General features: G+C 60.3%; 2 protein-coding genes across 2 annotated transcripts; both read right to left on the minus strand.

The window, feature by feature from the left end:
* Nucleotides 1-1,844: 1,844 nt before the first annotated feature.
* COLEC11 (collectin subfamily member 11) lies at nt 1,845-10,828 on the minus strand. The gene is made up of 7 exons (XM_036335432.1): nt 9,852-10,828; nt 7,577-7,718; nt 4,905-4,976; nt 4,087-4,158; nt 3,765-3,818; nt 2,832-2,927; nt 1,845-2,611 (listed from the first exon to the last, which is right to left on the minus strand). Exons 1-7 carry the CDS (start codon nt 10,134-10,136, stop codon nt 2,220-2,222), a joined length of 1,113 nt encoding a protein of 370 aa, XP_036191325.1. The 5' UTR covers nt 10,137-10,828; the 3' UTR covers nt 1,845-2,219.
* Nucleotides 10,829-12,233: 1,405 nt separating this feature from the next.
* On the minus strand, nt 12,234-17,644 carry RPS7 (ribosomal protein S7). The gene is made up of 7 exons (XM_036335438.1): nt 17,556-17,644; nt 17,283-17,362; nt 17,118-17,189; nt 15,940-16,083; nt 15,393-15,457; nt 12,602-12,752; nt 12,234-12,350 (listed from the first exon to the last, which is right to left on the minus strand). Exons 2-7 carry the CDS (start codon nt 17,355-17,357, stop codon nt 12,273-12,275), a joined length of 585 nt encoding a protein of 194 aa, XP_036191331.1. The 5' UTR covers nt 17,358-17,362; nt 17,556-17,644; the 3' UTR covers nt 12,234-12,272.
* Between the last annotated feature and the right edge of the window lie 428 nt (nt 17,645-18,072).

Here is an 18,072-nt window from a genome sequence, read left to right on the forward strand (position 1 = left end):
CAGCCCTTGGCTCCCATCTGCTGACCTGAATTGGGTCACACCTGGTGGCCCTCACCTGCCACCCTCCCCCCCAGGAAGCATGGTGGGTGCGTGTCCTAGACAGTCACGGAGGGGGCACCCACACGGAGGGGGCAGCTGGGAGAGCCATGTCTGAGTCCCGGTGCAGCAGGGACCAGACGCTAGAGAGCCACACAGCACCCACCGGCCCGAGCCGCCCTCACCTCCCGTCACCTGTGCTCACCTGCCCTCACCTGCCTTCATCTGTGCTCACCTGCCCTCACCTCCCATCACCTGCCCTCACCTGCCTTCACCTGCCTTCACCTGCCTTCACCTGCCTTCATCTGTGCTCACCTGCCCTCACCTCCCATCACCTGCCCTCACCTCCCATCACCTGTGCTCACCTGCCCTCACCTGCCTTCACCTGCCTTCACCTGCCTTCATCTGTGCTCACCTGCCCTCACCTCCCATCACCTGCCCTCACCTCCCATCACCTGTGCTCACCTGCCCTCACCTGCCTTCACCTGCCTTCATCTGTGCTCACCTGCCCTCACCTCCCATCACCTGCCCTCACCTCCCATCACCTGTGCTCACCTGCCCTCACCTGCCTTCACCTGCCTTCATCTGTGCTCACCTGCCCTCACCTCCCATCACCTGCCCTCACCTGCTCTCACCTCCCATTACCTGCCCTCACCTCCCATCACCTGTGCTCACCTGCCCTCACCTGCCCTCACCTCCCATCACCTGTGCTCACCTGCCCTCACCTGCCCTCACCTCCCATCACCTGTGCTCACCTCCCATCACCTGTGCTCACCTCCCATCACCTGCCCTCACCTCCACCACGACAGAGCTGTGCCCAGGGCAGCAGGGCATCGGGACCCAGATGCAGGACCATACCTGGAGCTCATCTTCCCACATCAGTCCTTTTCCTGTTGCGTCCTCTGTGTGCCCTGTGGGTGCTGCCCCTGGGCACATGCTGTTCTGAGGCTGAGATCACGGACCGAGCCCAAGGATGCTCTGAACGGGGGACCCCTCCCCTGCCTGCCCTGGTTCTCCCTGCACCTCCCTCCTCCCTCTCCCTCCCTATCCCCCTCTCCCTCCTCCCCCTCCTCCTCCTCCCCCTCCTCCTCCCCTCCCCCTCCTCCCCCTCCCCCTTATCCTCCTCCCCCCCCCCCTCTCTCTCTCTCTCTCTCTCTCTCTCTTTCTGAACACGCCACCCCGACCCCCCAGCATCCATGCAGCCTGCTGCTTGGCGGTTTAGTCACTGCAGTGTCGCCCTCCCGCCACTGGGCGGCAGTGTGGCCAGGGGGCCCTGAGGTGGCCAAGCGGGGTCTGGGCCCAGGCTCACTGCGCTGCTGCCGGGAGGGGAGGCCACGGGCCAGGGGTGAGGCGTCCATCCGTCCGTCTGTCCAGCAGCCAGAGGACCTGAGTCCTGCCGGCGCCACGCGAGGGCCCAGTCAGGCCCGGAACGAGGGAAGGGGACACAGATATTTTTGTCCCAAAGCCGCTAAGCCTTGGGTAACCCGTGACCCGGCCACAGGCCACGAATCCGGCCGCTGGAGAAATGCAGAGAATGGCCCTGGCCTGGCCCGTGTCCATCAGGGGACAGGGCGTCAGCCTGCAGATGGGAGGGTCTCGGGTTCGAGTCCTGGCCAAGGGCACGCACCGGGCTGCGGGTTCAATCCCTGGCCCCGTCGGGCGTGTGTGGGAGGCCAGCAGCAGGTGTGCTTTCTCGCATCGATGTTGCTCTCTCCTCCCTGCCTCCCCCCACCCCACCCCAAACCAGCGGGCGATGCCCTCGCTCCTGGGTGAGGTCAGAACACACACTCAGCTGTTGGTGCAGAGTTTATTCCTCGTTCCTGAACCCGGGTTCGCAGCAAAGCACAGGCGTCCCTACTGGGCAAAGGCGGCAGCGTGCTGGTCACTTACAGAGACACGGGCCAGGGAGGGGCTCCCCCGGGACCGGAAGCAGCGTCACGGGACCCGCACGCGGGCGGGCTCCGGCGGTGACGTCGGGAGATGCACTTTACAGGGTAGAGCGAGCGAGCCCGGCTGAGCGGCAGTCGCACGGGGACCCCTGGCTACAGGGCGAGCCTGGCGCTGGGACATGACAGGGAGACGCTGCGCCCCCCGCACACGGCACGGTCGGGGCTCGGCACAGACAGCCCACCCCCGCGAGCTGCGCCCGGACCCGCCTGGAGACGGTCCCCCACCCGGCCGCCTCACACGTGCTCCTTGTCGAACTCGCACAGGAAGTGCATGGGGAGGTGGCAGGCCACGTCGTTCCAGCCGCCCGAGGCCTCCATCTCCACGCAGTCCTCCTCGTCGTAGGCGTTGTTGGGCTCGCCGCCGCGCCACTTGTGGAAGGTCTGCATGGGCGAGCGGTCGGCGTACACGAAGGTGCCCTCGCGGTCCAGGTCGCTGATGCCGATGAAGACGCGGGCCAGGCCGGCCTGCGCCACGTAGGCGGCCAGGAGCCCATTGGTGGCCTCGTCCCTGGGCATGGCCAGCGCGCCCCCGCGCCCCTGGCAGGCCCGCTGGGCGTCCAGGTAGGCCCGCTCCTCCTTCACCAGCAGGTAGAGCTTGCCCTCCGTCTCACGCACGCCGGCGACAGCTGCGGGGGAGGGCAGGGCTGGAAAGTGAGCACTGGCTCTCTGTAACACACTCGGTGCGGGCACGCTCGGTGCAGGAACACTCGGTGCGGGCACGTGCATAGACGGCGGGCAGCTCTCCCACGCGCCACGGAGCCATGTGAGCCTTGGGTCCCCGGCGGTTGGGGGCCGAGGGGGGCAGGGGGACGGCAGGGGACAGAGAGGACTCCGAGAAGCACCTACCGTTTTTGATGAACTTCAGCTCCGAGGTCAGCTGGGTGACCTGGTTGTCCATCTCCCCGATGGCCTTCCTCAGCTGGCTGCACTCACAGGGGACGCCTGCGGGACCGGGCTGTTAGGGAGCTGAGCCAAGGGTGGGGCTCGGAAAAGAAGGCCGGCCTGGCTCAGGGGTTGAGCATCGACCTATGAACCAGGAGGTCAGAGTTCGATTCCCCGTCAGGGCACAGGCCCGGGTGGCGGGCTCCATCTCCAGTGGGGGGTGTGCAGGAGGCAGCCGGTCCATGTTTCTCTCTCATCGATGTTTCTGTCTCTCTACCTCTCCCTCTCTCTCTGAAACCAATAGAAATATGCATTTTAAAAAAGAAAAGAAGGAAGTAGCCACAGTCAGTCCCAAAATACAAATGTTATGGACAGACTCCGCAGCCCTTGAGGCCCAGGCGAGAGGAAGACGGGCCTGGCTCAGGGCAGTGACCCTGGAGGCGCCGGAGCGTCTGAGAACAATGGTGGTGGTGGAACCAGGTTGCAGGGGGGAGTACTGGGGTGAAGAGGGACTGGGGTGAAGGGGGCGCCTGGCCAGGGGTGGACTCGGGAACTGTCGCGAGCCGTGGCGTGAGGGAGGGGCCACGGAGGGGAGCAAGGACATGGGAATGGAGAAAGGACCCCGAAAGCGCAGACGAGCTTTTCTCAGAAGCTTGGTGGCCAGAGGAAGGGGGGCCCGGGGCACCCCGAGCGGGCTGTGTGGGGAGAGGCCACGTGGTTCTGGTCGGGGTGTCTGAGCAGACTGTGGGGGATCCGGGGAGAGCGGACCGCAGTCCCAGGAGGACGTGCGCGAGTCCGGGTGCGGGAGCCGGTGCCCCGCCGCCTGCAGCTCCGGGTCGGGAGCTGCTGTCAGAATCGCGTTTTTATGCAAGTTGATCAGCCGGGGCCCTGCCGTACCTGGTTCTCCACTGGGGCCTGGAGGCCCCATGTCGCCCGAATCCCCCTTTTCACCTGAAAAGGAAAAGCAAGGCAGAGGCGGGACGTGAGCCACGAGTGAACACGTTGTGTCCTCCACGTGTGACGCGTCACCAGAGACCGTCTGCCACGGGGCCCGGCCAGCAGTGACTCCGACCCCCGGGCGCACACGGGGATAGAACGTGTCACGTGCCCAGCGCACAGGGACAGGCATGACCTCCGGCGGCTCGGACGGTCTGCGATCGTCCTCAGAGCAGCGGGCGCGGGCATGGGCCTGGCGGGACGCGGAGCAGCGGGGAGGTACCTTTAGAGCCGATGGGACCGATCTTCCCGTGGCGGCCGACGCTGCCCTTCTGCCCCTTGTCGCCCACGCCCCCTGCAGGAAGCAACGAGATCGGTCGGTGATGCACAGGTGGCGCCAAGTCCCTCCCGTTAGCATCACACTCACCCACTCACACACACTCACTCACTCTCATGCACTCACACGCACTCACACACACATTCATATACATATTCACACTCACACTCACACACTCTCATGCACTCACACACTCACACACTCACTCTCATGCACTCACACACACATTCACACGCTCTCATGCACTCACACACTCACACACTCTCATGCACTCACACACACACATTCACACACTCACTCCCATGCACTCACACACACTCACACACACATTCACACGCTCTCATGCACTCACACACTCACACACTCTCATGCACTCACACACACACATTCACACACTCACTCTCATGCACTCATACAAACTCACACAGTCGCAACCACACGCACACATTCATACACTCTCATGCACTCACACACACACACTCTCATGTGCTCATACTCACATTCATTCACACACTCACACACATTCATTTACACACATTCACATGCTATACATACATTCTTTACACATAAATGCATGCACACACATATACACACATGCCTACACACACACATCTCTAGTATACACAAATACATACATACACCAATCCAAACAACATATTCAAGCATGTACATTCACAAATGCACACACACACACCATACACACGCCCATGTGCACCAGCTCGCCCCCGCCGCCCTGTGCGGAGTCTGAGGGGCCGAAAAGGTACCTTTCTCTCCTGTGGGGCCCACTCTCCCAGGCCGTCCGGGAGCGCCTTTGTCGCCCTTCTCTCCAGCGTCCCCTGCAGGAGAAGCCACATGCAGTTATTTACTTACTTTTAAGTATATTGTTATTGATTTCAGAGAGGAAGGGAGAGGGAGAGAGAGATAGAAACATCAATGATGAGAGAGAATCATGGATTGGCTGCCTCCTGCACACCCCCTACTGGGGACCGAGCCTACAACCCTGGGCATGTGCCCTTGACCAGAATCGAACCTGGGACCCTTTGGTCCTCAGGCTGACGCTCTATCCACTGAGGCACACCAGCCAGGGCTGGATGTGCTTCTTGAGAACAAAGGCTGGTGCCCAGCTCTGCTCCGTGCTGAGCCTCAGGGTTTGAAATGTTCACCATCTGCTTCTCTCAGGGGCAGCAGAGAGCCAAGCCCCAGGGGTGATACCCCAGCCAGCATTTCCATAAACCTCTCTGCTCAAAACTCCCATGCACTCCGCCCTGCCCCGGGGAGCAGGCAGCCCTTCCGCGTCCCCCTCTGCCAGGCATCGATCGGGGCTGCTGCACTGGAGTTCTCCGTGAGGAGCTGCTTCTCTGGCAGCAGAGGCGCACATTTCCTCCAACCGGCTCGCTCCCCGCATCATCCACAAACTGCTCTCTCCTCCCAATGAAATAAAGGAAGTGCCTCCTGCAAACCACACAAACATCCATGAGCAAAGAGTGTCCGTCTCGGCTGCCCTGGCAGTTCTGGGCCCAGCCGGCAGGCGCAGGACAGCTGCTAAGGCAGATGGTGAGACACTTGGATGCATGGAACAGGCAGGGAGGGCCGTGGGCGTTCCCAGATCTCAGGACACCTCTTCTGCAGCGAACAAAGATGTCGGTGAGCCCACGACCGCCCGGGCCCCCCCCCCCCGTCCCCCCGGGGAGCCCACGACGCCTCTTCGAGCCCATGGTACTGACAGGATGTGAGAGTAGACCCACTGAGACAATGTCCCCATATAGACCCAATGAGACAATGTCCCATATAGACCTAATGAGACAATGTTCCACATAGACCTAATGAGACAATGTCCCCATATAAACACAGTGAGACAATGTCCCATATAGACCTAATGAGACAATGTCCCATATAGACCCAATGAGACAATGTCCCATATACACCCACTGAGACAATGTCCCATATAGACTCAATGAGACAATGTCCCCATATAGACACAGTGAGACAATGTCCCACATAGACCCAATGAGACAATGTCCCCATATAGACCTAATGAGACAATGTCTCCATATAGACACAGTGAGACAATGTCCCATATAGACCTAATGAGACAATGTCCCCATATAGACCCAATGAGACACTATCCCATATAGACCTACTGAGACAATGTCCCATATAGACCTAATGAGACAATGTCCCCATATAGACCCACTGAGACAATGTCCCCATATAGACCCAATGAGACAATGTCCCATATAGACCTAATGAGACAATGTCCCATATAGACCTAATGAGACAATGTCCCATATAGACCTACTGAGACAATGTCCCATATAGACCCAATGAGACAATGTCCCCATATAGACCCAATGAGACAATGTCCCATATAGACCTACTGAGACAATGTCCCATATAGACCTAATGAGACAATGTCCCATATAGACCTAATGAGACAATGTCCCCATATAGACCCCATGAGACAATGTCCCATATAGACCCCATGAGACAATGTCCCATATAGACCCAATGAGACAATGTCCCCATATAGACCCAATGAGACAATGTCCCCATATAGACCCAATGAGACAATGTCCCATATAGACCTACTGAGACAATGTCCCCATATAGACCCAATGAGACAATGTCCCATATAGACCTACTGAGACAATGTCCCCATATACACCCACTGAGACAATGTCCCCATATACACCCACTGAGACAATGTCCCCATATACACCCACTGAGACAATGTCCCCATATACACCCAATGAGACAATGTCCCATATACACCCACTGAGACAATGTCCCATATACACCCACTGAGACAATGTCCCATATACACCCACTGAGACAATGTCCCATATACACCCACTGAGACAATGTTGCCATGTAAACCCAGGGATTGGGCGAGGGCTCCGGCTGCAGCCCTGGGGAGCAGGGCCACATGGGACTCACTGCCGGACCCGCTGGGCCCTGGAACATGGAGCTGTTCCTGCCGGGGTCACAGGTTTGGAATCGCGTGTTTTGTAGAAACGGTGGCTTTCCCCCGGTTGGCGCCCACCCCGCGGGTCCGTAGGGCTTGCTCTGTCAGGAAGGAGGCCGCAGACAAAGCGACAGGAGCAAGAGCGTTTGTGTTTCTAAGAGAAGAAAGAAGAGCTCCCAGGAAGCATGAGATTCAGGCTGCGGAGCTGTGCGACCGGCGGGGCCTCGCACATTGAGTGCAGAGCCTGGGACAAAGGTCAGCGGCTTTCACATCCTGCAGACGCCCAGCTGCACAGAAATGACTTCCCCATCACCGAGTTCCTGGCCCAACAGACCGTGGGCATTGTGTTTTCCACCCTTGCTTTTTCAGAGGGGGAAACTGAGGCCCACCGAGGTCAGACCTGAGCTGGCACAGCTCACAGGAGCCCCATGGGGGCGGGGGGGGGGGGAGCCCCTGGGAAGGGAGCCTTACCTTTGAGGCCAGGGACCAGGATCTGCACAGAGCAGGCGTCGTCCGCCGTCTGCTGAGAGTCAGCAGGCAGGACCAGCGACAGCAAGGCCAGGCTGATGAGTGCCAGCTGCCCCCCCATCCTGAGTGTGGGCGGCACTGGCTCCTGGAGGAAGCAGGGGAAACAGTGCCGGGAATTCCGAAAGCAGGACAGAGAAGACAGTGTGCAGGCCACCCTGCGGGCCAAGGGCGCGGCGCGGCGCTGCTGGGGGAGGCCCGCGTGGCTTTGGTCTCTCTCTCGCTTGTGACCGTCCTGAGGTGTTACCCAACGTTCCCTTCTAGTTCTTTTTTTAAAAAAACACGTTTTTATTCATTTTTTTAGAGAGAGGAAGGGAGGGGGGAGAGAGAGGGAGAAACATTGATGAGAGAGAAACATTGCTGGGCTGCCTCCTGCGCGGCCCACACTGGGGATCGCGCCTGCAACCTGGGCCTGTGCCCTGACGGGGAATCGAACCGTGACCTCCTGGTTCATGGGACGACACTCAACCACGGAGCCACGCCAGCCAGGCTCTCTTCTAGTTCCTTGCGGCGGACACTTCACACACGCGAAGGCGTGTCATAGTCCACGAGGCCTTGAGGCCCGCGCCCGCCTCACACGCCAGCTCTGCCTCGCGCTGCCGTTCCTGCCCGCCCCACCGGGTCCCCTGGCACAGGCACGGCTCTCCGACAGTGCGTGAGCTCGCTGCTGTCGGGCTGGTTCGTAAACAGCTGCACTTCTCGGCTACGTGTCCGTACAGGAGGCTGTGTGGCTGTGCTCGGTTTGAGTGTCGTAAGATAGGTAACCGTGTGGAGTCCGGGGACTGGCCCTCTGCCCCACACGCCCCTGGGCTGCCCAGCGTGTGGCTCTGGCAGCCCAAGCTCCTGACTACGGGGAGGGACAGGGAGTTGAAGGGACAGGACACAGCTGTCCCTGTGTCACTCGGGGAGCACCTGCCGACCCTCCCCCCCACGTGGGACTCTGACCCGGCTGCCACTTATGCATCCGTGGCCACCCCAGGCCTCCCTGATCCTGGTCAGCCCCTAGGTCCTGCTGGCAGAGGTGGGGGGCGCGGGGGAGGCCCTGTCCCCGGCCCCCGAGATCGCCACCCGTACCCTCATCCTCACCCTCCAGGCTCCCTCCTGCCCTCCAGGAAGAGGGATTTCCTTCGATCAACAAGGAAGCCGCAGCCCCGAGGCCCCTGTAAGAACCTCATCTCCCAGGGCCCAGAAGGCTCGGACCCTCTATCAGCAAAGGAGGCGGCTCTCCAGAGGGAGAGAGATTCCACTGGAATTCCCAGGGAGCACAGGACAAGGTGACACCCACAGTGACAAGAAAAGGCTGAATTTGCCAAACGTACAATGTCCACTTAGCAAACGCCTGCGCAGGGCCCGCCCTTTGTCACCTTCCACAGCGTGGAGAACACGCCCGGGACCAGCCCGGGGAGCACAGGCCCGCCACCCCCGGCCCCTGCCACCCCGCCCCCCCCCCCCCCCCGGGACCAGGCCCCCAGGGGCTGCAGCCAGGACAGGCGCCACCCAATGGCACATTTTTCTTATCTTTTTACCAAAATCACAGGCCAAGCAGAGGCCGTTCCCTATTATTTTCTTAGACTGACACACATCCTGCCTGTTCTCTTCTTAGGGAAACTTTTCAAAATTGTAAATGAATGGAACAGCTGGGCAAGTCGGGCCCTGCCCGGCCTGTGGTCCGCAGAGCGCTCCCCACTGCACGGGGAGTCGTCATGCACGTGAGGCGGCCACAGCACGTGTCCATCCAGAGCCCCCGACCCGCTGGCACCTCAGCCAGCGCCACGGCCAGCGCCACACCAGGCATCCGGCCGGAAGGGCCCCCGGCTCTCGTCTCACTCTGTTTGGGAGACCAGGTGGCCCGCTGTGGAAGGTGCCCTGCTTGCCCCACATCCAGGGTCCCCGTTCCTGAGCCACTGGCCATTGAGTGCAGGTGACTGGGCGTCCACGAGACCCCACCGCAGGGGGTCGAGCTGCCCTGAGCCTGTGCTGGCTGCAGGGACAATCCCTTCACGCGGTCCCCTCGCCTGCACCCAGGCCGTCATGACTCCGCCACCTGGTAAGCACCATGGCCGGGGTCCTGGCTGCGCCTTTGCCTGGAGCTCAGCACAGACCACGTCCCTCCACCAGCTCCTGCGCTGACTGGAACCCGCCTTCCAGCTCAGCCTCCCCCCTGCGGCTCACCCTCCGCCTGCTCCCCAAGGTGGCCAGTCCCGGACCAGGGCCGCCCTACCTGAGGCGCAGGCGAGGCGAAGGGGCGTCCTGACCGCCGGGGACCCAGCAGGACACTGTGGGCAGGCGGGCGGGCGGGCGGTGCAGCCCCACCGGAGGGGAGCGGCCGGGGCTGTCCCACCGCCCAGCAACCCAGGCCGGGCCCCCGTGTTATCTGCAGACAGCTTCCTGTTTGAAACATCCCTGACCTGCGGGACGGAGCAGTGTGGGAACGCAGAGAGGCGGACGGAGTCAGGCTCCGGGGCGGCTGGCAGAGGCCGAGCCAACTCTCCCCGACGCCCAGCATCTGCTCTTCTCGTTCTTTCCTTTTGGGAAGTGTGAGTGCCCGGCATCAAGTCACCAACCAGGTCAGGCACAGCCAGGGCTGCGGGCTGGATCCCAGGGGGGACGTGCAGGAGGCAGCGGATCCATGATTCTCTCGTCATTGGTTTCTATCCCTCACTCCGTCTCTCCCCTGAAATCCATGCAAACATACCTAACAATAATAACAAAATAAAACGCCTTTTGGAAGTCAGGGAAGCACAGGCGGGTGGCCACGGCCACCTGGTGTCCCTCAGACAAAAACTAACGTGGATGTTTCCTTTGTCCCACGTGGGGCTTCACAGCAAAGCCTGAGGGCTTGTCCAGACCCACCCCGAGGTGACCCCAGCTCACTCCTTGTGCGTCCACGAGAAGGCAACCCATGCCCCCGACGCGTGTTGTGGGGGGCTGGGCGGCTCCCCTTACACAAGGGGGTGAGGCTTCTTTAAGAAAGACGCATAGGAGATGGTCACGGAAAGCTGGCTTCAAAGCTGTTTATTCGACTGGAAAGGGAAGTCATAACAAATCACAGACGTGAAGCCTGACAAGGTCCACGCACCTCACAGGACCCGGGAGAGGGGGCTCTTTATTAAACCGTCGGCAGCACCCGCACACGGGACAACGCAGAGGAAACAGAGCCACCACAGGCCCGACGTGGGGGGAGGCGTCACGCCCCCCCCCCCCCCCCCCCCCCCCAGGGAGCTGGATTCAGGACTCCCCGAAGCGACAGGCAGGTGGTTTCAGAATCCCACCGAACGCTTAAGGAAAATTAACACCAACTCTGCTTCCTCTCCCAGCACATGGGAGAGCACTTAGCCATCCACCCAGGAGGCTGGTGTTACCCCGAAACTAAAGCCACACGAAGGCAGTGCAAACCCAACTATGGACCGTAACCCACAGGATAGAGATGCAAACACCTTAAAGATCTTTATTGTTGAAGGTATTACATGTCCCTTTCCCCACTGACCCCGTCCAGCCCGCCCCGCCCCCCACTCACCACCCTATTGTGTGTGTCCATGGGCTGCTCACCTCCCACCACCCACCCTCCCACTGAGATTCCATCTACAGATGCAAAATTCTTTAAAAATATTTTTATTGATTTCAGAGGGAGATAGAAACATCAATGAGAGTAATTGATCAGCTGCCTCCTACTGGGGATGTGCCCTGCCTGGGAATGGAACCATGACCACCTGGTTCTTAGGCTGCCTGTTTGCAGCTGGGACTGTCTAGGCTGTGATGCGTTTACTGTGCCTCACAACTGAACACCAGTCATCAGGAATCATGGTGCTTCTCCTTCCAGGCGTCTTCCTCTCTCCTTCCCCTCAGCTCATTCCTAGCTCTCCAGTCCTGGCCATTGGTGAAGGCCTTTCCCCCGTGACCTGACCCTCCGAGGCCACTTCCAGTGGGAGGAGAATCTGAGCCTCCCGGTCACTGTTTACATTCCTCAGGGATAAGGGAGACGTCTGGACAGCGCAGGCCGGACTCTGGATGGAATTTCACTGGAGATTCGGCCTGTAGTCCGATCCCTGGGACACTGCCCCTTAGGACATTCCCCATGGCTCCCCTCCAACAGGAGGGGGGCTTCCTTCCTCCAGCTCCTGCAAGCGCAGAGCAACACGAGGCCCGCTCCCTCCCCAGTGCGGACTAGAGTCCCAGCCTGTGTGTCATGCCAGGCGTTGACGATGGCGGCTGGCAGCTGAGGCGAAGCCCTAACGTTCAGCGGATGCTCATCCCGAGGAGCCTGGCCTCACTGGCCCTTGGCCCTTGGCTTAGATCCTAGAAGCCCCTGGCAAACAGGACCAGGCCCCTGCTTCACCTCCACCTGCCCCGAAGGCCTGGAGAAAACCAAGGAACCCAGTAGCTCACTGGCCTGTTCACACCTTAGATGAAAACCCAATCTCACCCTCACACTTGACCTTTCCAAGACCATGTGAGACCCAACGTGAAGCCCACATGGACACGCGGGGCCCTGGGGGAGGGGAGGGGAGGGGAGGCCACCCCTGACTGTGCGCGGTCAGCACTGCTGGTCGCCTCCCTGCCTCCCCGCCGGGCCTGAAACACGAGGAGGGAGCGACACCGCCTCTAAACAACATAAGAATGCATTTTATTTAGTCATTTTCCTTTACAGCTGGAACTCTGGAAATTCAAAATTAACGTCCTTGCCCGTGAGCTTCTTATAGACACCGGAAAAAGTTTCAACCTTCAAGAAAAAAAAACTCGTCAAAAATAACAAACTCTCCTACTGCCCCCCTTGTCCCCTTGTCCCCCATGCACCACCTCACTGAAGCCGAACCCTGGAAGCAGTCACTTCCCGTTTCCTGACACCCCAAACAGCCCCGCGTTAGAACGAGGCAGACCCGGCCCACAATGCCGCCCAGGGCAGGGCCGGCCGAGCTCCCGCCCCGTCCTGGTGCCGCGAGAGCCTCACGCTGCTGCCCCCAGCGGCCGCACCTTGTGCTCGACATTGTTCTGCTGCGCTTTGTCCAGATGCACCTTGATGAGCCGGCTGCCGTCCAGCTTCACGCGGATCCTCTTGCCCACGATCTCGCTTGGGAAGACCAGGTCCTCCAGGATGGCGTCGTGCACAGCGGTCAGCGTGCGGCTAAAGGACAGGGGCAGTGAGGGTCCAGGGGCGGCGGCGCTCCGCTAGGCCGAGGGCACCTCTGCACGTCACAGCCTGAAGGGCAGGTGTCAGGTTCCCCCAAACCACACCTGCACCCGTTTCCAAACACGCTCCCGACACCGAATACAGCGACCAGGGCCGCAGCCAAACCAGGAGGGTGACAACCACCTACTAATGCATTTGCAAGGTCGGTGTGAGATGCCACCTGGTAAACGAGTCACCAAGCCTCGGCAAGTGAAGCTCCCGGGGAGGGGCGAGGACTCACACCCATCGTAGGCCTCCTCAGCTGTCGCGCCCACGTGATCACGTTTACCCACCAAAGGCCCTGCAGGAGCTCCCGCGGCCTCTCACCACCCTAACCCTCGTTCTCAACAATCACTCGAGGCCACATCCCACCCCCAGAGACTTCTACCAGCTCTAGGACAGCAGCCCCTGAGGCCCCCCAACTTCCAACCCGTCACCCCCCCCATACCGCCATGGACCCCTGCTGCCCCTGACATCGCGTCACCTTCGCAGCCCATGGGCTGCTGACAGCAGAAGGTCAATGACTCCCACCCTTGGCGGCACCGCCAGGCGGTGCAGGTGGCGGGACGGACATTTCTCCTCCGGCTGACAGAGCTCCTGTGCCCTGGGGGTGTCTAGAGCCCTGTCCCCGGATCAGCCGGTGCGTACGGCACCAACCCAGTGCCCGCCTGGAGGCCCCACACGCAGGGAAGGCTTTCCAGTGGCTCCCAGGGACTGCCAGGGTCTCACTGTGACACGGCCACAGAGCACCCTCCACGGCCTCCATCACCTTCAGGGACAGACAAGACAGTCGGCTTCACTAACCACCGCTGCCCCTTAGAGCACATGGTTCTCACGGGGCCGGGCAGGCGCTCAAACATGGAAATCCGTCATTATTCCCTTTCAGTCAAATCAGGTGGAATCAAACCCTGGCCGGTGCCGGTAGCTCAGGGCTAGAGCATCGCCCCCATACGCCATGGGGTTCCAACGCGGCCACGGCACATGCGAATCAACCACTGAATGCACGAATAAGCGCAACAAAGGCCTCGCTCTCTAAAATCAACCAATGTTTTTAAAAAGGCATCTCAGACTCCAACGCTGTCTAACTTCTCTTCAAAGGGCGGCCACGGCAACACGACTGTGACAACCACCAACCGGAGACTGAGCTGCGGCAGCAAGAAATGTTTGAGGCTTTGCTACGGGTTAAAGCCAAACAACATGTAACCCTCACACTGAACCTGTAGGAGGAAGAGGGCCCCTGAAGCAGGAAGCACATCTGAAAGCAGGGGGGCCGGCTGGGCAGGGGGCCCCCGCGGCGCCCGAGAACTGGGTCTGTCAGGACAGTCGCCACCCGAGGCCGTGGGACCAGGTCTGCGAAGAGGAGAGTGAAGGCGGCAGGCCGGGAGCCAGGTCCTCAGCTGGGCGCAAAGCCAAGGGTCTGTTTTTGTGCTCAGAGCTGAGACCACACACCAGAGGTGCCGTGATTAACAAACTAAATGCTCTCGATAATCTCCTCCATCTGACCTCTTGCAAACCAGCTAGGACAGGAACCATCGCTGGACTTTTGTTTTTCCTGAGCGTGTACGGATGACGCTGGGCAGGGAGCGAGGAAGGCTGAGGAGCAGCAACAGGGGAGCCCCGGCGGGGCGGCTTTGGCTCAGAAAAGCCAGAGAAAAGGGGCCTTAGAGACAGTTTCGGGGGGAGCCCGGGACGAGCTGCCGTTGCCCGTCACCCCGGCAGCAGGTCTAGGGCCCTAGGAAACGCACACCTGAGAGGGGAGGCGGCAGGCTCCCAGGAGGGAGAGCATGCAAATTCCTGGATTCTTACGACACTAAAGCTGCCCAAGGACAAGCTCAAAGGACCGAACTCTGTAATTCAAGCCCCAGAAAACCCACACCGGCCTTCCCAGCCGCAGCCACCCGATGTGGGGCAGGAAGTGCATCAGCCCACGCCCTGGGGTCCCACCTCCAGACACAAGGCGGGGCCTCTCCACCCCCAGGCCCCTGCACTGTGACAGCCGCCATGGGCCAGCTCTCCAGGCCGTGCCCGTCTCCCCGCCTTGACTTTTGTGCTTACTTTTTATTTTTTTAACTACTTACTTTAACAATTAAACAAACCTTTCCTCCCCACCCTGTGAGCAGGGATGGAATAATACAAACTACACACTGAAGGCCCACCTGGCAGAGCAGGCTGCGGGCCAACCCTCCAGCCTGTGAAACCAGAGACTTCGACCAAAGGCGCGTCCACTGTCCTGAGTCACACAGAGAACCCAGGCAATCAAGCTCATGAGCATGTCACCAGAAAAGGCGAATTTACCTTAATTCACAGCAACAATAGAAAGCAAAGGCGACAGGGCCGGGCCACCCCCGCTGTGGGGTGCGCCCTGAACGAAGGGTCCCTTCCCTGTCCCTCCTTTGCCCAAGAGCACCTCCATCTTGTGTGACAGCCGTGACCATGTTCCCAACCACACCGCACCTGTCATTCCTCCAAACCACAAACTCTGCACCTCCCGTTGCCGAGGAAACCAGTCACTCACTACCAAGCCCAGGTGACGTGACTTCAGAAGCCTCCCCAGCTCTTCCTGCAACAGCCCCGCGAGGCCGACACCAGACTCACCTCCTGGGACGCTTCTGCTTATTCTTTGTTCGGCTTTTCCGGGTTGGCTTGGGCAGAATCCTCCTCTGCAAGGGAAAAAGTTATGCAGCGGCAGCAACAGGACCTTACGTTGTCAGAGAAACTGTCAAACTGCTTTAAAAACAGACACAGGACAGAACCCAAACTCTGAGAAAGCCAAGCCACCCAGACCAGCAAGTTCCTGAGAAACCCTCCCGTCCCCTTTCCTACAGCCGGTCCTCAGCGTCCCCCCCCACCACCTGCCTCACCTGCACAGGGGGAGCTTCAGGCAAGTGATTCTCAGGCAGAGAAATCCTGGCTCAGGTGCCTTCGTTTAAGCAACTATGTTTCCGCCATTTGAACATTAACAGCAAGTGTACTTCACCCTTTAACCCGCCACAAGCACAGCTTCCCCGGCTCTCTACCATCTACACCGGTTTCTCTACATTCACAACAGGGTTACTTGAATCACTCCAAGTGCCCACACAGCCCAAACACACATGATCTTAGCGGGGCTCACGTCACAGAACCTTCCAGGGCACACAGGTACCTGAGCGATGAAGACCACGTGCTTCCCACTGAACTTCTTCTCCAGCTCGCGTACCAGCCGGACCTGGATTTTCTGGAAAGACTTGAGTTGAGGAACTGGGACGAAGATGATAATAGCTTTCCGACCGCCACCAACTTCAATTTCCTAAAAAAGACAAATCCGGAATCAGCCCAAGTGCCATCAGCAGATGAGTGGGTTAAAAACTGTGGTCCGTCCACACAATGGATTACTACGCTGCTGAAAAAAGGAGCTCTCACCATTCGCAACAGCACGGGTGGACACGGAGAGGTTACGCGAAGCGAAATAGGCCAGTCGGATAAACATCACATGATCCCACCCGTTTGTGGAATATAATGACAAACGTGAACACAACAGACCCAGAGACTTAGAAGCACCCAACAGACCCTCCAACCTCAGAGGGAAGGCGGGGAAGGGGGTAAGAGATCCACCAAAGGACTTGTGCATGCACATGAGCGTGACCATGGACACAGACACTAGGGGGGCGAGGGCATGTGCTGGGGGGCGGGAGCGGCCGGGGAGAGGTCAATGGGGGAAAAGGAGACATGTGCAATACTTTAAACAACAAAGAATTTAAATTAAAAAAAAAAAGACAGTCAAATCCACAGTGTAAGTTGAGAGCCTCCACGGTGCGGCGTGCACTGTCAGACCGGAGTCCTGACTCCCGAGGCCCTTCTCCGGCCACTCTGCAGCCGTCCCATGGCCGCCAGCCCTCCGCTGTCAGTCCTGCCTCACACGTGCAGGGACCGCCAGCCTATGAGCGCGGCGCAGCTAACAGCCCACGGCGGGCAACTCCGTTTCACTTGCTCCCAACAACCACGGGCTGGCTCTGCTCGGCAGGCTCGAAACTATGCGAGACACGCGTCCGAAAGCCCCCCATCGCCGGCACGCGGAGCACGCGCGCCGAGGACAACGGCTTTGCGAGTAAAAGCGGAAACGCTGCCGTCGGGTAGGGCGCCCAGGGGTAAACCTGAGCCAAGGGGGGAACCGCACACCCACCCCCGCAAGGATCAGCCGCGCACGTCCCCTCGTGCGGGGACAGACGGGGTGGGACAGGCCGCCGGCCGCACACCGCCCTGGGGTACAGCCCTCCGGGGACCCCGGGCTCCCGCCCCTGCGCCGGGGCCGACACCGGCGAAACGCACGCCGCGTGGCCTTACCTTGGCCGCAGTGATGTTCAGCTCCCGCAGCTGGGCCTTGAGGTCCGAGTTCATCTCCAGCTCCAGCAAGGCCTAGGGAGGGAGAGGGGGCGACCTCAGCGACCCGCCGCCGGGTCTCCGTCCCCACCGCCCGCCGGGCCCGCGCCGGCGCGCTCCGCGTCTCACCTGGGAGATGCCGGACTCGAACTCGTCTGGCTTCTCGCCATTGGGCTTCACGATCTTGGCGCTGGAACTGAACATGGCTCCTGTTGGAAACAGAGAGCGCTCGAGGCGGAGCGGGTCCCCGGGTCCCCGCGCGCGCCATCGGGGGGCCCACGCCGCGTTATCCGCCGTATCCCCACCCGGCGAGGAGGGCCCGCCGCTCCAGAGCTGCCTCCAAAGCGTGTCCCCCTCGAAATCGGTAGAAAAGCTCGCGCGCGCGGGAGGCCCCACACTTACTTGGTGAGCGCCGGCCTGAGAAGAGGCCTGGGTCTCGCGAGAGCTCGTCAAATCTCGGCGGCGAAAAGGAAGAGGCGGAGCTAAAGGACCGGAAGAAACACTGAGACGGGGCGGGAGCCTAGAGAGTCCGGGAAAAGGCTCCGGGGTCCGGTGCGCCAGTAACACTCACCAAATTCGCACGGCTGGTAAGTTCCGCTGGGACCTGCAGTCGGTGCGTGTGGGTTCCCAGCTCAGGGACCGGAGGACAGGAGAGCAGCCGGGAGGCGACTCCCACACACGCTTCCGCACGGCTACTGCTTGGCGCTCCGGTGTGTCCACAGCGAGTTCTCCTTAGGCCTCCAGGACAGTGCAGGTGTCCTTGCACCCAGGAGCTCAGCCCCGCTCGCAGGTGGGGACTGAGGTCTGCAGAGTTACTTGACAAGCCTGGGTGCGGCGGCATCAGGCGTCACACTTGTGCTGGCATCGTTCTTGTTAACAGGTCCCTGTAGGGGCACCATTGCTGACCACCTGTAGGGTC

This window comes from Myotis myotis, unplaced genomic scaffold (genome assembly GCF_014108235.1).
Source record: "Myotis myotis isolate mMyoMyo1 unplaced genomic scaffold, mMyoMyo1.p scaffold_m19_p_14, whole genome shotgun sequence".
Taxonomy (NCBI): domain Eukaryota; kingdom Metazoa; phylum Chordata; class Mammalia; order Chiroptera; family Vespertilionidae; genus Myotis; species Myotis myotis.